The 17,772-nt window shown below is 37.9% G+C and overlaps 1 protein-coding gene across 1 annotated transcript in view; it reads right to left on the minus strand.

The window, feature by feature from the left end:
- Window positions 1-1,894: 1,894 nt before the first annotated feature.
- jak1 (Janus kinase 1) overlaps window positions 1,895-17,772 on the minus strand; it is a 39,772-nt gene continuing 23,894 nt past the window's right edge. Inside the window, exons 12-25 of the mRNA XM_015038337.1 lie at window positions 15,741-15,853; window positions 15,150-15,302; window positions 14,900-14,987; window positions 14,686-14,813; window positions 14,160-14,298; window positions 11,310-11,461; window positions 11,051-11,201; window positions 9,615-9,703; window positions 9,146-9,338; window positions 8,448-8,572; window positions 8,159-8,331; window positions 7,939-8,056; window positions 7,238-7,348; window positions 1,895-6,241 (exon numbers count right to left, since the gene is read on the minus strand). Coding sequence (XP_014893823.1) covers window positions 6,125-6,241; window positions 7,238-7,348; window positions 7,939-8,056; window positions 8,159-8,331; window positions 8,448-8,572; window positions 9,146-9,338; window positions 9,615-9,703; window positions 11,051-11,201; window positions 11,310-11,461; window positions 14,160-14,298; window positions 14,686-14,813; window positions 14,900-14,987; window positions 15,150-15,302; window positions 15,741-15,853 — 1,850 coding nt within the window. The 3' untranslated portion in view covers window positions 1,895-6,124. The remainder of the gene's footprint in view (window positions 6,242-7,237; window positions 7,349-7,938; window positions 8,057-8,158; window positions 8,332-8,447; window positions 8,573-9,145; window positions 9,339-9,614; window positions 9,704-11,050; window positions 11,202-11,309; window positions 11,462-14,159; window positions 14,299-14,685; window positions 14,814-14,899; window positions 14,988-15,149; window positions 15,303-15,740; window positions 15,854-17,772) is intronic.

Consider the following 17,772-nt stretch of genomic DNA (forward strand, 5'->3'; position numbering starts at 1 on the left):
AAAACTTTTTTATTAAGGGGGGGTTTTTTTTTTTTTTTTTTTTTTTTTTGTCACAGTTTGAACATTAAGGTTTAAGTGCACTGACTTAAAAAAAAAAAAAAGGCAATAACCAAGGCTCCAACTACTGTCAAAGGATGAATGTATAAGGTTTTTATTTGAAGTCTTCAGCCATTCTAAACTGGCACTGGTTTATACACATGGTTACAGCTTTCTCATTTTTTCTATCTCTATTTTTTATGTCTTTGCAATTTGCTTATAAATTTCAGAATTTTATATCTCTGAGAACAATATCACTTGTATTGCCATGGCAGTAATGCTCACACACTGTGAAAACCAACAACAATGGCATGAGCGACAGCAAACCCAGACGTGTTTGTCACTGCAGGTCGGATCGACGTGACGTTTACATCCACACAGTTCAGAATGCTGAGATTCAGGTATTCTTATGAGGTGTTCAAATTGTAATCAGGGTCATTTTGGTCCAATAACATTTACACCAAAACTGAACTAGGTCACGCATCATTCCCTTGCAGATCATCAAAAAAATAATAAAACCCACGTTGAAAATAACTGCTGTGGAACTCCTTTTATAAAGATTAGAGGACCAAAATGTTGTTTTTTTTATAAATATTTATTCTCAGTTCAGCATAAGTTGTGGCAAAATTTAAAATTAATAAATGGTTTACTGTAACTGCATGGGAATTATAATAATTGAAATGGAGAATCTGCTGGTTACAAAATAAGCTGTGCCGTACTTTGAATATAAACTCTTAGCATTTGTAAGGAGCAGTAATGTAAGCAGACAAAGAGCCTTGCAAAAGTTTTCCTACCCTTGGAATGTTTTCGTTTTTTTTTTTTTTTAAACCATGAAATTAATAACTTCAATGGATTTCATTAGGATAAACGGCTTTCTAAAATAAAAAACTGAAAAGTGTGGTGTGCATTTTCATTTAGTCCCTTTGAGTCATTACATTGTGAAACCATTTTCACTGTGGTTACTGCTGGTCTCTCTACCAGCTTTGTATATTGACTGAAATTTGTGTTTATTCAGTTTGTGTCCATTCTTTATATATAAGATTTAGGTCTGGACTTTGACTAGGCCATTTTTACAGATGAATATGCCACTGTATCTCTACCTGAAAGTTTAGGGCTTTTATCCTATTGAAAGGTGACATCAGTACATTGAAGTCTGTGGATGGTAGGGGTAGAAATACTTTTGCAAGTCACTATAGCAGCATGAAAGAATTTGTACTTCCTGTTTGGAACCTTGTAAGCATCAAATTAGCTGGTCAGTTTTACTGAATTTACTGCCAAAAACCCTGGGTTTTTAAATGTGCATACAAGTTTCATGAGATAACTGGGGGGGGAAAAAAAGATTTTTGGTGTCTGATCAGCCTCTGTCCCTGTATCTGTGCATGTAGGTGTCTGCATGTTTCACTTTTTTCTTTTTAATTTTCATTCTTGTTCTACATGAGAGCCTCCTTAATTAGCATTTATTGGAGATAAGTCCTAACTACAGTGTGTATGCTTAAACCCTCAGATTATTCTGTTGAATTCGCCCCAAACTACCACACAGCCAGACAGCAACGGCTGGTAATCTATATTCAAAACACTTAATTATCATATTGGAAGCACTTTGCTGTCATCTGGTGGCCACAGTTTATATGATTGTCTAATTTTGCCAATTTTCACATTAAACCCCCAACTGTATCTGCTGGACTGTGCTGTATTAATTTAATCTCTATTTAATTTAGAATGTCCTTGTCAGCAAAAAGTATTTCTTGCATATATATTGTAAATCAATTCAGGGTTGAGGTTTAATCTAAATATTATCAATTATAATTTGGCAGATTCCTTTTTTTGGTTAAATATTTATGCTTAGTTTTTTTATTTATTTTTTTGTCTAATTCTACAAGCATTGCTACTGCTTCTTGTTATTGTCATAGTAATACAATTTATTAATATTGTGGATCCAAATGACTCGGTTCATGTTTGTAATTTGGTTTTTGTAGTTTCATTCTTTTTTGATTCGTCACTTTGTCTCCTATTAAGAAAAAACTGTTGTCCTTACATCTTTTTGGGTTGAGATCATTTTGCATTTGCGCTGCTCTTTTTTTATTTTTTTCCTTTTAGCTTTATCCTTACTCACTCAACTCAGACCACTCTCACACATTACGGTGGACTCTGGTCTGTTCCAGCACTGGAAATGGATTTCCCTCCATAGTGAGCAGCTATAACAGTGATTGGTCTTATTTCAAGATGGAAACAAACGCCCAAGGAGTGAGCGTTGTGTCGTAGCCACAGGAGGAGCTTAAGATTGAGGCAGCAGGATTTGAAAAGCATTTGTTGAGCTTGTCTGCTGTGCCATCTTTTACTTTTGCTTCAAATAGATTTCTGTCTGTTGTACTGATCATTTTCTTCACAATATGCCATTATCGCCATCTCAGAATTGTTTGAGAATACAGACAAACCACTTCAGATCGTGAAAATGAAGCTTTGTGTACCTTCCCGTGTAACTGCATACCTTGTATTGAGAGCTACTGGATTACTGAAATGATTTTTAGATTCATTTGGATGTGTTAGAGTAGCGCAATATTATATATTTTCTATTATTACACAGCAGACGGTTATGAGGAGAAATTATCCATCATTTCAGAACCGTTGACTTATGTGTGTGTGTATCATCGTCTCATCAGTTCGATGTCTCTGTGAGACAAAGACTTTGTCCAGTCTTTGTCTCAATACAATTTTAAGTGACATTTTTATGTGCAGCAACAAATTAGCCCCTCATAAAGATGCATCCACCATGCTTAATTGTTTTTGCATTTTCTACTTGTACCTGCGTAGACTTTCAAGTAACTACTAATATTTAATTGGAAAAAAAATGCATTAAGCAAAGCTTTGAATTGATGTGCTGTGTTTTAGGCTGCCAGAGTGTTCTGTATATTTGCTTAAAAACGTTAGGATTATTTGTGTGATTTGGGTGGAGGAGTATGGAGGGACATGCTGATCTATTGTATGTATAAAATGTTCATCTATTTTATTATTTTACACAAAAGGGATGCTTCATCTGGACCCACTGTTTGCTTTTTGTATCTGCAGAGAGAGTTGTGGGATAGTATTGTTGGTTTTATTTTATTTACACCAAAAGATTCTTCACCAAACTAGACAGACAATGGGCTTGGATTCATTTCAGACTTCCAGTTTCATGTCTCATGTGTGAATGGCTGAAGCAAAGAGCATTTCCAGCCAGTATCTGTCAGTACATGACTTTAATCGTCTTCCTGTAAGAAGCAATCGGCTGGAGATGTGAGTAATTATAAATTAACACTCTGTCGCTCCTTTGTTTATTTGTTCTTGGTAGGTTTCTGTCTGCCGCTTCTTGAGTTGATTAAAACTTCTCAGTTCCGGCTGCCGTGATCCATTGAATTGCAGATAATGAACCGACGTTCCATCCACTGACACTTTGCGTTTGTCTTTGTCATGCTCTTAAAATGAGTTCCTGGAAGGCAACGGAGAAATGGGGGGAGAGAGACTGAAAGAAAATTGGGGGAAAACAACTTCAGCTGCCTTCAGCCGCTCAGCCTGCAGGGATTATTCCTCCACTGTCTGCTCGCTCACTGAAGCGAGCAGACAGTGTGTTGTGTCTGCTAGACTACTGCGCTGTGCAGGCACCTGTAGAGCTGTCACATGTCTGCTCGATGCTTGGGGGATACGAACCAAACTGTGCGCTTGTTACCTGCAGAGTGAATCATTCTCAGCATCAACAGAGAAAGGGATTATTAGAGATGCTAAGGTGACAGATGGCATTACTTTCTCTAAATTTTTCTTTCTATTTTGAGTTTGGCTGTGTCATTCTGATCAACACACACATTAACTGAAGCTAATAGCATGCTAGTGTGTGATTTTCTCTGAAATAAGGCGATGGTGGTCTGACGCAACAAATAGATTTTTGGAGGAATTAAATTGAGCAGAAAATCTTCACTTCATACAGGGACCCTCAGCTATTGAGAAACAATTGCTTCCTGGAGGCATGGACTGTGAAAATTCCATTTGTTTCTTTCAAAAGATTATCTTGGCTCTGGGGGGCTTTATTTGACAGAAAAGCGGATTGTGAGAGAGGGGAAGACATTCGGCAAAGGTCAACAGGCCTCTGACGCCATGTGCATGGGTTGCGTGCCAACAGTGCGCTAACGATTAGCTGTGATGTATGTAATGCACCAATTCGACACTATGAAGCTTACCGGAAATTCCCTGTGCTGTAAACAACCGTTCTGAGAAAACAGAAATGCCCAGCGGAACAACATGGCTGTTTTAATTCAATATATGAAAAGCGTGACCAACACGGTCTGGACGGCTTCATTCTCTTCCTCTGTTGCCACTGCTAAAACTGCAGGTAGATGACAATCTGTCTGTATTAGCAGGTAGAATTACTCTGAGTTTAGGTTAAAATTCAGACTTCCTGTTCTGTTGTTGGGTTTCACAGTGTACTTGTGAGAATCTGCACATTACAGATTGATCAGTAGAGGTTGCACTTTGCAACAGTGAATGAACATGGAAGTTTCTTGATCACATGTTTGCAATATTTATACACTTGGGTGTTTTTTGTTTTGTTTTGTTTTTTGGCCAATTTAATGGTTGTAAATAATTTCCAATTGGCTGTTTACTGGTCCACACTAACATTTTTCCTTTTCAAGTGTGTTTTCTAACAAACTAGAGTTTGGGGAATTTTATATCACACTGACATTAATATTGTTTTACTGCTAAGATATTTCTAGAGCAGATTTGGCATGACATCACACTGCTGTACAATATAGAACCATTTTCATTTGAACATGTTGCTTTAAACTTAAAAGAAAACTGAGACCTTTTATTTATTTTTTCATTAAGAGTTTATGTATCTTTTTTTTTCTTGAAAAATTATACATATGTTTTTTCTTAGAGCAGAAGGATTTGCCTTTTACATTCCTAAATAAAATGTGGATTAAAGCGCATCGTGTAATCTTGACCATGTCGTCTCTGCCTGACAGACGGACCCATGGGTGGCATTTAGAGCAGAAAAAGTCCCTTCAGCTCCAAGCAATTCCACTAATGTGGATAAATACACTTTTTATACTTGTGGAGTATTGTGAAACTACATTTAAAAAAAAAAAGTTATATGCATAAACATGTTCAACCATAAAATGTGGGATTATTTTAAAATAAAGTCACTTGGTTGGAGCAACTCCTGCCCATCTAACGTCGTCTCCCGGTGAACTTTGCAGCTGTTGCTCTTGTGCAGCAGAGCATTTACAGATTATGGGTTCCGACATGCCTCCACTTGCTCCATGTAAGGCTGCAAAACGGATGGAAAGTGAAGCACTGCTGCCCCCCACTGCCTGTCTTAGAAACACTTTTCCATAACCATGTTTAACGTTACAGCATGTTGGGCTCACTGATCAATTGCACAATAAAAAAAAAAAAAAGATACAAACAAAAACACAGTTCCTGTGCAAATGCAGGTTAAACAGTTGATGCAAAGCAAGATGATGGTTCTTTCCAATCAAGTTGGACATTTTCTACGACTTCAGATTAATTTACTCCAATTAAAATTGTGCTACTGATCTTTCTGTGTTGGACTGAAAGTCATACAGCTATTTGATTACTGGCTCTAATTTAATTCCACCTCTTGGAAGCTGCATTTGCACAACAAATCTATGTAAACCGTTAAAAATCCATGATTCTCAACTCGGATCGTGCTATTTTTCTCTCAAAAAAGGAGTCCATGACCCAGCAGCGGCACAAACCGTTCATCCTTTCATGATGAACGGTTCTTCAGAGCACTACAGTATCCCAGCAGGTCCAGAAACATCAACTACTTTATGTAGAATATAAGATTCATTTCTTCATAAATGTTCATCACAACAGGAAATATCAGGATTATAAGTTCCAAATGCGAAGTATCTAAAAGTACGGTTAGGCATATATATATATATTTTTTTTTTCCCCCAGATGACGCTGAAAGTTTATGGGCGATTATGACAGGATTTCCTCTGCGACGTGAAGCTGAACATGCAGCTAATGGTCTGATTTGGCAGCTCGCTCCTGGTCCCATGTTGCTTTCACAACAGAACCTTGTGGAGGTTTACAGGCTGTTCTGTTGGTGGTGCTGCTGCAGGATGGACAGCTCCTCAATCAGACGCTTGAAGGTGATTCTCCGCTCCGGAGTGTGCTCCCAGCACTTCCGCATCAGCTCATACACCTGGAAAATAAAACTGGATTTTAAACACTTTCTCAGTTTGCCTTAAAGCAGGGCGGTGTCCAAAGTCAAGGCCACAACTGCAATGCAGGACACAAGTCTGCCGCCCACTTACATTCTGATGCATAAATTATTACTATACAGTGTAATATGTACAAACAGGAGCATTTTGTTTGTGAACAAGCAGTCAAATTTTAAAAAGTGTCAGATGAATTATTCTGTCAATTGATTCCATTGTAAAACTGAAAAATCTGAATACAACTTAATTTTTTTTTTTTTTTTTTTTAGAAAAACCCTTACGATATCAAAAAGCTGAATCATTTGAAGGCAGGTGAACATCTTGTGACTTGTTTAAAAGTTGAATGAAGTTTCTAATTTGAAGTAGGCTTTAGTAGTGAGCTGTCAAAGATGGTGATTTTTGTGGAATTCTAAAGAATTTCATTAGAACTGAAATGTGAATCAAAGTTTAAATATTTAAAAAATTGTAAAAGCTGAAATTACCAAAAGATATAGCAAAAGGTTTTTTGTTTTTTTCCCCGGCTGAAGTATGCAGAAGTAGGTAAGAGCCAAAAAATGTAGAGAGAATCTTCAGTCTAAAATCTTACAATAGAAAATTTAGGCTATAACACACTATTGCCTTTCTTTCAATGAGGCAAACCTGGAAAACCCTTTTATGGGATGGATCTACAAAAAACCTGACTGCTGTACCCAATGTTTTGCTGCTTAGTTTATTATTTTTCCCGGCCTGTAAGTGCTTTTGTCTTGACAATTTTGTCCACGTGACAAAAAGTTTGGACACCCCTGTTTATGTTGTTAACTTGAACTTCCCCAAACCTTTAGATCACACTTCAGCCTTTGAAAGCTTTTAGCTAGGCCTCTTACACGGGGAAGCAGATGTTTGTTCTGGAACCAGCTCAGACAGATTGGAGTTCTGTCTGCACACACTAATGTGAAGGAAAAACTTTAACGAAAGTTAAGAAAAATCATAAAGTTACTTACACGGCCAGGGCAACCTTCAGGACAAGCCAGTCTTTTTCCCTCCTGCAGAACATTCACCAAGCGGACAATGGTCATCTGGCCTTGAGCTCTCCCGATCATATCTAGGAAGCACTGTGAAGGTAAGGACAAAAGCAAATCGCAGAGTTATTGGTCAAGTTTTCAATTACTCTTCAATATAAAAAGAAATTTAGTAAGCCATTACATTTTCTCATTATTTGTGCCTTTTTAAATGTTTGTTTTGTACCATAAAAACAAAATTTGTTACTGTGCCCAGCTGTTTACAGTTTTTAAGATTTTGGAACGCAATTGATTGGATGAAAAAATTCTGAACATAAGAAAAATGGTCCAAACATTTTATCACCAGGTTGTAAAAAGGGGGAAATTATGAAAACCTATTTTATTAAATAACTGTCCATAAAGCTTCCTCTGTTCTTCAGTTTGGTTCTCAACATCATCCACAGATAAAAGTGTGATGTCGGTGATGGATCTCCATAATAAACTAGACTTGCAACGTTGGCACAGATTGCTGCTTAGATTGCTTCTAGTAAAACGCGTCATCTGCTTTTATTGGCCGAAGAATTGTGCCATCTGCCACAGGCAAATAACTATGTGGGCAATGCACAGACAAATACAGTTGATTGAGTATGAATGTACATGTGTTTTAATGTAGAATCATCTGAGTAGAAACAGGGAACACTGACCGTCATTGGGCTTTTGGACGAATCGCAGTAGGTGATGATTTCATACATGGTCACACCGAAGGACCAGACATCTGAAGCGAGGTAAAACTTGCACTGAGTCAGACACTCAGGAGCATACCTGAAACACAGAAAATGGGTTAAAAGAGGTTTGTTATTCATATGTAAAGTCATTTAAAAAAAAAAAAAACAAGTTCGCTAGTCATCTTTGTTCTCAACTAACCAGAAGACGGGGCTGTCGTTTTCGTCCTTGACCGTGTAATAACCGTTGTTTTCCTTCAGGCTTTTTGTGAGGCCAAAATCTCCGATCTTCACCATGCCTTCTTTTTCCACCAGCACATTTCGGGCTGCCAAGTCGCGGTGGATGTAGTTCCGAGATCCCAAATAATCCATGCCCTAAAAAAAAAAAAAAAAAAAAAAACACACAAAAAACATAAACAAGAAAGTCTTTAGCAACTTGAGACTGAATAATCTGACATGACAAAAGGTCCCAGGAGTAAAGATTGTATTACCCGACATATCTGGATACAGTAGCTTAGCAGGGTGCCAAGGCTGGTCTGGCTCTTGTATCTGGGAAGATACTCCTTCAAACTGCCCAGTGGAAGATACTCCATTATCAGCTTGATGGTCTTTCCACCTAGAAATCAAACACAAAGTAGTACATAATCGTGCAGTGGTAGGAAAATGAATCAAAGATGAGAGAAAAAAAAAAAAAACATCTGACATGTGGTTGTCACTTTTTATTATGATACACTTAAACACATCCAGGTAAAACGACTTTACCTTTAATTCAACATTATGCTCTGTAGAGGTGTGACTTCTGATTATTTTGGTAATCGATTATTCTATTGTTTATTCTGATGATTAATTGAATAAAAAGCCGGCACGTTCTTTGGATTTTTTCCATTCAACCACTTAAGCCTTGTATTTTTATATAGAACATTAAAATACAGTCCAAGATGTAAATGAACAATTTAATATTTGTATCAAAGGATGGAAAAGCCCAGTCCTTTCTGCTTGACTTAATACAGAGTAGGGTTGATCTGTTCATTATTTGATTAACTAAATAGCAAAAAATACTTTTTTGTACAGAATTTAAACCAGATGAAGCCAAAACTGCTGGATAAAGACTTTTTTTTTATGTTAGATGAAACATGTAAATATTTTTTGTACAGTTTTGTGTCATGTCTGTATTTGTGTTGCGCAGCACCTTCTTCCTGGCTGATGCCTTTGTATTTGACGATGTTTTCATGATAAAGAGCCTTTAGGATCTCAATCTCTTTGAGGAGGTTGTTGCTCTGTTCCTCGCCGTTCTCGGGCTTCAAGGACTTCACTGCCACCATTTCACCCGTTCGGTCTCCCCGAGGGTCGTAGCGACACAACTCCACCTTACCGAAGTGACCCTGTGAGTGGAGAGCATGAACACTTTTTATCTTTTAAGAAAAAGGCACGAGAACAGCTTTCAACTCAATATGAGTAACATTAAGAAATAAATTCTCTGATATTTTCTAAGCTTTTTTAATGGTAAAAAACGAAATTATACACTGCTTTCTGACTTTAGTAAGCAGAAAATAAGATACAACAGCATTAATTAGCTGTTATGTTTGTCTTTGTAAATCGTTGCATAATTGTCAAGAATATCAAGACAACAATTGATAAAACATAAAGCTTTTGTTTACCTCTCCAAGTTCTCTGATCTTCCTCAGGAATCTGGTTTCAAATACAGTCGGGTCCACCGGCTGTATTGGACATGGTTTGATGAATGGACCTGAGGAAAGGAAAAATATCTTTGATCAAAATTAAACTTTAAGCAGGCATTAAACATACTTTTCATTAAGCCCCTATTTCTCCAGTATGTGCTTCTTTTTTCTGTGTTTTCGTTAGCTGAAAGCAAAAAGTCGCCATTAACAGAAATAAAGACTTGAAAACATCAGTCTGTGTGTGATTAGTCAATAATAACTCTTAGTAAATTTAATTACAGACATTTTTTTAAAAAGTTATTAAAAATGATTTCTTGTATCATTTAGATCAGATTTATCACAACAACATTAAATTCTGATGGTTGAACAAGTTGACAATATTGTGGGGATTCTTACTGTTACTATTTTCTCCACTGGTGGTTCCATTAGAGCATCAATATACATCAGTACATTTAAACAAAATAAATAAATCCAGTTACTGTGTGGAAGGTAGTGATAAAAAAAATAGATAAATCACAATTCCTTATTGTGTCCTGAGGAAGCCCATTTCAACACACCTGAGGACTAATTAGAGAGCAGTCATATTTTTGGACTGCGGAAGGAAACCAGAGTACCCGGAGAGAACACACACACAAACACAAACACGCACACACACAGGAGAGCAAACAGAAAGGACCCCGACTGGGATTTGAATCCAAGACCCTCTTGCTGCCGAGCAACAGCAACACATATCCATCTGTGTGAAATGAGTTTGTTCAACATATGCATAGTTGCGTAATAGGAAGTCTATTGTGGTCGACTGTTATGTTTTTCACTAGAATTTTTTGTGGTTATGTAACTGTTTGCTTGCACTAGTTTCCCTGTAATTGGCTACTATGATACTTAAAGCAAATTATATAAACAAGTTGTGATGCTGAATATCTAAAAGAAATAAAAGTCAATATTTATGTTAGAATAAAATGATTCCGCAGGGTTTTTAATATGTTTAAACAGAGAAATAATTGTTTTATGTTGTTTGGTTAGCAAGACAGACTGCAGTATACAGAAGCAGCCACTAGGTGGAAGAATGGACTGAAGTGTGTTTCTGTGGGGCCCAAGGAGGGGCAGATCACTGGTAATGTACCCAGTGAACTTCCTCATGAACATCTGAGCGAGTAAACAACTCTCTCTATATCTGAGGCTGCTGCTGCTACATGAGAGACAAACCGCGCATAACATCCAGGTCGGATTTCATAGGTTAAAAATACAGCCTGAATGTGTTGGTTTGGTCTCCACAGCTTAGTTTTATTAAACCTTTTCTAATCTTACATAACAGATAATAAAACCCGACCTGATGTTGAAATGCAAAAACAAAAGGGTTTGAGTTCATATGTAAACACAATAAATATAGATTAAGTGAAACTTATCACACATACTTTTTTCTTCTAGTACATCCAAGTCTCTGACGATAGCCCTGAAGAAGGGTCTCTTCTTGGGGTCATAGTTCATGCAGCGGGTCATGAGTTCAGCAAGCTCCTTGTAGTCTGGGGTGGCCAACTGGAATTCAGCTTCATAAAACCTCTCCTTCTGCTCACCACAAATTATGGAAGGAAGGAAAGGGGATCAGTTTCTCTGTAAGAACTCAGGAAAAATCAAGTAGGAATCTGATTTCGAGCCGTTTTTGTGTTCATTTACCTCCGTCAGCTTCTTCTCTTTGAGAGGAACCTCTCCATCGTAACAGATCTCCCACAGGGTGGTACCGAACCCCCACTTATCAGCCGCCACGCTCAATTCTGACGGGTTCCTCACACATTCAGGAGCAATCCATGGGATGCGATGCACACATTCTGCACACACAAAGCCAAAATCCTGTTGGACCAACGCTTTTAGGATGATCACAGTGTTTGTTTCTGCTTGCTTTACTGACATTCACATTAAACTATAGAAAGATATAAGTATTACATAAGAGCTATATGAACAAATAGACAGAAATAATGCTATGAAGACTGCTAACCAGACAGACTGACTAACACCATCTATAAGGAAGGCTACAGACAAAATGCATAAAAAAAAAACAGTCATGTTCAAGTAAGTTAATGGAAAGTTTAGGAGAAGGAAAACTGCTAAAAGGAAAATGTGCATAAGCAACAGAGATTACTAAGAATCGAATCCTTTCAGGGTTGTGTAAGACATTCGTAAGTTGGAATCCGTTCCTCTAGATGTACCATACCCAGAACTGTCACATTCCTGGTGTTAAGCTACTATACAAACAATTTAAGAAGTGTTTTTGCTGAGCTAGGGAGCAAAAGGACCAGCATATTCTTCAGTTTTGAGCATCAAGATTCCAAAGCCTGGTTAAGAGTTGATTTAGGAAGCCATGTCATTTGCTCCTGTAACTCTTCCCTCTTATCAGCTCCAAAGTCAGCACTTTAGCAAGCACAAGGCATTGAAGAGATGCTATTTTTTATTTCCCCAGCAGTACCTGGTACGTACCCAGACCACTTACAGCTTAAAGTATAAATATCTGGTTGGCCAGGAAGTTCACCTGACCTAAATTCAATAGAGAATATGAGTATTGTCAAGAGGAAGAGCCACCAATGCAGACAAGTTGAAGGTGCTATTAAAGCATCTTTAACACCTCAGCAGAACTGACAACTGATCGCCTCCCGGCCAAGCTGCATTAATGCAGTTTTTCATGTAAAAGCGGCTCTGACCAAGTACTATCTGCATCCTGGACATACTTTGCAGTTCGCCATCAGAAAGTGAATTCTGGGTCTTTATTGGTGGTATTATTTTGTGTGGAACAAATATATATAATTAAGAATTTACTTTTTGAAACTGAGTTGAATCAATAAATTTATTTCAGATGATACTGTGATTAATGTTGATCCACATATACCTACGATGAATTTTAATAAGATAGATTAGAGTATAAGGGTTCCTCTGTTTGGCATCTGAAGAAATAATACCAGGACAACTCTAGATGCTACATTAATAATTGAGAAAACCAACAACCTGCTTTTACATGCAGCTTAGAGCTAATCATATTTAAAAACAAAAAAACAAAAGGGTGCGGGGTATAGAGGACGTGACACAAATGCGGAGGCCTCAGTTGTTGACATGGCCGTCATGGGTTCAAGTCTTGGCCTGATGACCTTTGTCGTATCTCTTCCTCCTCTCTTACAACCCACTTTCCTGTCAGTTTACTGTGAAATAAAGTCCACTAGAGCTGAAAAATCCTTAAAAAAGAAACTGCAAAATCTCTTCTAGAGTTTATAAGATTACATCTGTACATCAGTATATCACTCAGTTCAACCCAACAAGTGTTTTCACAGCCACTGTAAAACATGTCTAGACAGTAATATGTAATTTTCTACTTCCTTAAAATTGACTCAGTGTAAAAATAAAGAATGTGTATTATTAAGATTGGTTCTGTAAGAAAAGGTGAATTAACAGGACAGTTTTTAACGCAAACAAAAGTTCAGTGCTCATGTGGGCTCCTGTCATGGTCTGTCGTACTTGGTGTGAAGCAATACTGTCTCTTAATGTGAGGAGGAAATGCTGTGTGGGAAGCTAGCTTAAACTGTTGAATTGGCATCGTTTGGTTGATAAATTTCAGCATTACTGGAAAAACGCTCCACTAATCTGACATCCACAGCCGTCTTTTTAGCTCCACAAATCCATAACTTAAATGAGAAGATGGGAAAAGAGAGAAAGATGGAAAACCAGTGAAAGAGAAGAAAACATCTTAAGAGCCAGAAGAAAGCAATCAGATTAGTGGGAAGTAGGGAAGAGTGCTCCCAAAGAGTCTCTGAGCACATTACGCATCGATTTCAATTAAATCTATGGACAAGCACATCGATGTGGAACGGGAAGACCAGCTGATCAGCAAAGTGATAGAGAGAGGAATGGAAGAAATGGTAAAGATTTCTGAGAACAAACAGCGCTGGGGGGAGGGGTATTCCCACGGGCGCGTCTACACTGAGACGTTTCCAGTTTGTCCTGTGGTTGAGTCAGATCCATCTGAGCAGCCGCAGCAGCCGCCATCAAACAACTTCCAGCTCAGATAGACGAACAGAAACAAGAAGCTGCTACACGAGGGGAATTGTGCAATTTGAGACGTATCCATCTTAGTTTGACTTTGCACAGATTAAAACAAAACAAGTTACAGTCTCTGGTTGAAATCTGCTCAATGAGATGGAATGATTAAGAGACAAATGTGAATCTTTATATTCACAGAAACCTTTGACTGTGCTTTGTTTTCTTGTGTTTCGTGGAAAGATTAAAACCAGCCGGTGTTAATGAGGAATTAGAATTTCGTTTCAGTATCTCAGGGTCTTAGACTAGTCAGTTAGTACTCAATAATGAATTTCACCCTAGTTCATCCTAACTTCACTACAGCCTTTCTGCTTTTTTCAATTCTGCTTTCATGTACAGCTGACAAAGAGGAAGTTGATGCAAACAGTTCCATGGCAGCTATTTTGCAACTTTGTGATTTGCATTGTAACAAAAGTGAAAATGAGGTCGCCTGTGCTTCTTGCTCACCCTCCCTGGAGAGCACCGTTATTGGTATTCCTGGGTCACTGAGCTTGATGAAGGGCTCTCCCTCCTCTTCATCCAGTCCGTCTCTGGCAAGCAGAATGTTCTTGGCACAAACAAAGCCGTGGACCAGCTTTTTGTCTTCCTAAAATACACACAATGACAAAAAACATTTATTAGGCAGAAACAAAATGTCGCCAAGATGTCATTGCTAAAACTCGAAGCTTCTGCTCTTAAAAAAAGCCAGTTTCTCTTAAATTCAGAATAAAAGTCACAGATTTGTTCAGATCTGGGGTCTTTTTCTGACATCTTTAATTAAAATTTTTAGTTTAGACTGCAAAACTATATATTAAATTGTTACATAAGTTGTCCTTGTTTAGCTTCAAGACCACCCCACTCAGCAGGAAGTGACATAATTATTTTCTTTTTCAATTATTGTTTTTCTGCACACTGAAATCACATGTGGGGTAAACACAGCATCATACCATGCATTTAAATACCAATTAAGGGGAAAATAAAGGTTTCTGCTTACCAGGTAGCTAAGAGCGGAGGCCAGCTGTTTGGCCACCTGGAATTTCCACCTGGTGCTCAGTGGACTCTGTTGTCTCCTGATAAACACATCTAGCGGTCCTAGCTGGACATATTCTTCCACCATGATATCTTTTGACAGAAAGAGACGCGTCACGAGGTTAAACCTCTGCATCATAAAAATCTCAAACTCAATCGAGCAGCTGAACAGCACTTACTCTCCTGATGACGAACACACACGCCATAGAGCAGCACGATGTGTTTGTGAGACACTTGTCGCATCATGTTGGCTGTTTCGAAGAAGGCCTGTTATCAGAGAGAGAAACATGTTTCAACAACGGTGCAGCAGGCTGAAGACTTTAACTAATAATTATTTGAAACATTTCAGCTTTTATCATAAGAACAACAGACATCATCACATTTTAAAATGTGTTCCAACAAGCTAATGGGTATGAAAGTGAGTCTCACCAGAGAAATGTCCCTGTGTCCAGAACCAAGCACCTTCAGGACGACCTTGACCTCTTGGAAAGATGTGTAACCTGCATCTTCATCTTCCTCATTTTTGACCCTCAGAGTGCCCAGGTATATGTTGGTTTTTGTACCAACGCCCAGGTGCTCCTCCTGGTTAACACAACATGGAGCACAGACAGTTCAGAGGTCAGAAAGAAGCTGCATCCAAAGTATCTTGCTATTTTTTTTTTATATTCTAGCATGCAAGATAATGTTTTGTGTTATTAATTCAAAGGTGAGAATTTTAAGTTGTATTACAAAGTTATGAGTTATTAATTAAAATCTGTATTTCTGGTGCTATTGTGTTATATTTAAGTATATTTACAACTGGATGCAAAAACTTCAACATACTAACTGGAATTTTGCGTGGTATACAAACACAAATATTCCATAATTATGAAGCAGAAGAAAAAGAATAAATGGTTTTCTAAATGATTTTACAGATAACATATCTATATTTGTAAGGCACTGTAGATGATGAACACAGGAAGCAACATGCTAATGTCTTAGCATTTCTCTGCAATAATAAGAGACAAACAGAAAATGTACCTGCTCAATGTCCTCCTTGGGAATGCGGTGGAAGATGCAGAGCTCCCTCTCATGCTTTGTTGGCTGACAGATGGAAGCTCTCTCCTTGGTAACCACAAGAAGGTTAGAAATTTCTGTAACAAAAAAAAAAAAAAATTCTGTTAGAAAACTATGAACAGCACAAAGCAACTGTTGATCTCATTGTTGAACAAAGTTTTCGATTTGGATGAAAGCCTGGAGATCTGTGTTGGTTAATCCTTCACTTCTTCCTGTCTTGTTACCATGGTGAAGGTATTGTCAAAACTGTGGGCTGGTTTGAAATGTATGCGCTGCATTCAGGCAGTAAGAATAAAACCTGGAAATACTATCTGTATCTTTCAAAACATCGAGGTATAAAATAAAGACTCAGCAGCTAATGCATGAAGCTGTGAATAAAAGCAGCAGTGCTGTGTTTACATGTGGCAAAACAAACTATGACAAGAACAGATATTAATGTTCAGCTATTAAACCTGATGCACTCTGTATACTTCTACACATGAGCAGACAGTGAAAATGAGTATTTGTTTATGTACTATATGACGGTGTGTGTGCAATGTGGGTTGCTAATGTTGTGACAAAACCAACAACTTGTGGTTCAAGTGAGGGGTGTGTGTGGGAAGGCAGAGGGGGCGTCTGCACTCCTTTAGCAACTTGTTAAAGAAGTCGGTGACATGCAATCTGGGTTTCATGCAAACTCAAAAAACAACATGCACCCAGATCCACCATCAAATAAGACACACACTCTGCTGCGCTCACTCAATAATCTTCTATTGAGAACTGGCATTACTTAAAACATACACATATGTGCTATAGACAACAGAATAGCTCTTTTTTTTCATTTCATGTTTACGATACTTCAACACAAGTAAAAGCAAAGAATACTCTCAGGATGTGGGCATACTGTATCAGTGGGCTATGGTTCGAGTGAGCCCATTGTGTAACAGTATAAATGAACCCAGAAAACAATACAGACCAGATCTTTTATCTTCCACTGAAGCAGATGTATCAGCTTACTGACGTGCATTGTGATAATAATCAACGCCACACCTACCTGAACAAACACCTCGGTACACTTATACAGACATGGCTCTATTTCTTTCCCTGTGTAAACAAGAGTGCTAGTTTGGTTACGGAAACCCACATTTTACAACTCTCTTCCTCCCTGACACCATTTCACAGACACTGCCAACACCGTTTCCCTTACCCCAACTCAAGCACACCTACGCCTTAAGAGCAGGTCCACATTCTGGCTTGCGTCGGTAGAAATCATAGCGCTACACATGTGCGAGGTTGACATGTTCGAGTTGTGCAGTATGCTATACATGTAACCACAGAGCAAAGATGAATGTTACTCTGCTGCAGCTATTCTGCCTCTATTTAGAGAAGGAAGTGTTAAATAGGTTGCATAAAACATCTAAAGACAATAGTTTCCAAGACTAAAATGTACATATATTCAATAATAAATATTGCTAATTGTAACTTTTTTTTAATGCATGTCATTTGCCTTTCAGATGCCAGTAACAAAGGCTCCCCTTAAAGAAATATTTTGTGTGGACAAACTAAATGCCTTCTGGGTAAAAGTATTACGGAGAGGTGAGACAAAGACAAAATTCTGGTCGTTTCACCTAGAAAAAAAAAATATGATTAGTGCCACTTCTAGATATGGCACTACTTCAAACACATACCTGATGTTGTACTTCATCTGACTTATGTCACTGATGTGATACATGCGTTAGAATTCTGCACCAGAAAAAGTTTGACATAACGTTGGATAATATGGCTGAAAATCTATCACAATATAAGCTATGATATCAGTTGATATGGAGTTAACTAGTTTTTTTTTTAAATATCTGAAATACTGCCAAATTGGTGGCATGAACTTTCGTGTTTTATCCAGTTTCCTCATGAGCCATTGTTCTGCTATTAAGCAGTTTTTAGGCATGACGGTGAAACCTGAAACTACTACTGTGCATGCTACTCAACAGGTTGTTGCTAGGTAACCAAAGAGTGAGTA

The sequence above is a fragment of the Poecilia latipinna genome, unplaced genomic scaffold, assembly GCF_001443285.1.
Source record: "Poecilia latipinna isolate Pla-1442-1.1 unplaced genomic scaffold, P_latipinna-1.0 Scaffold438, whole genome shotgun sequence".
NCBI classification, from domain to species: domain Eukaryota; kingdom Metazoa; phylum Chordata; class Actinopteri; order Cyprinodontiformes; family Poeciliidae; genus Poecilia; species Poecilia latipinna.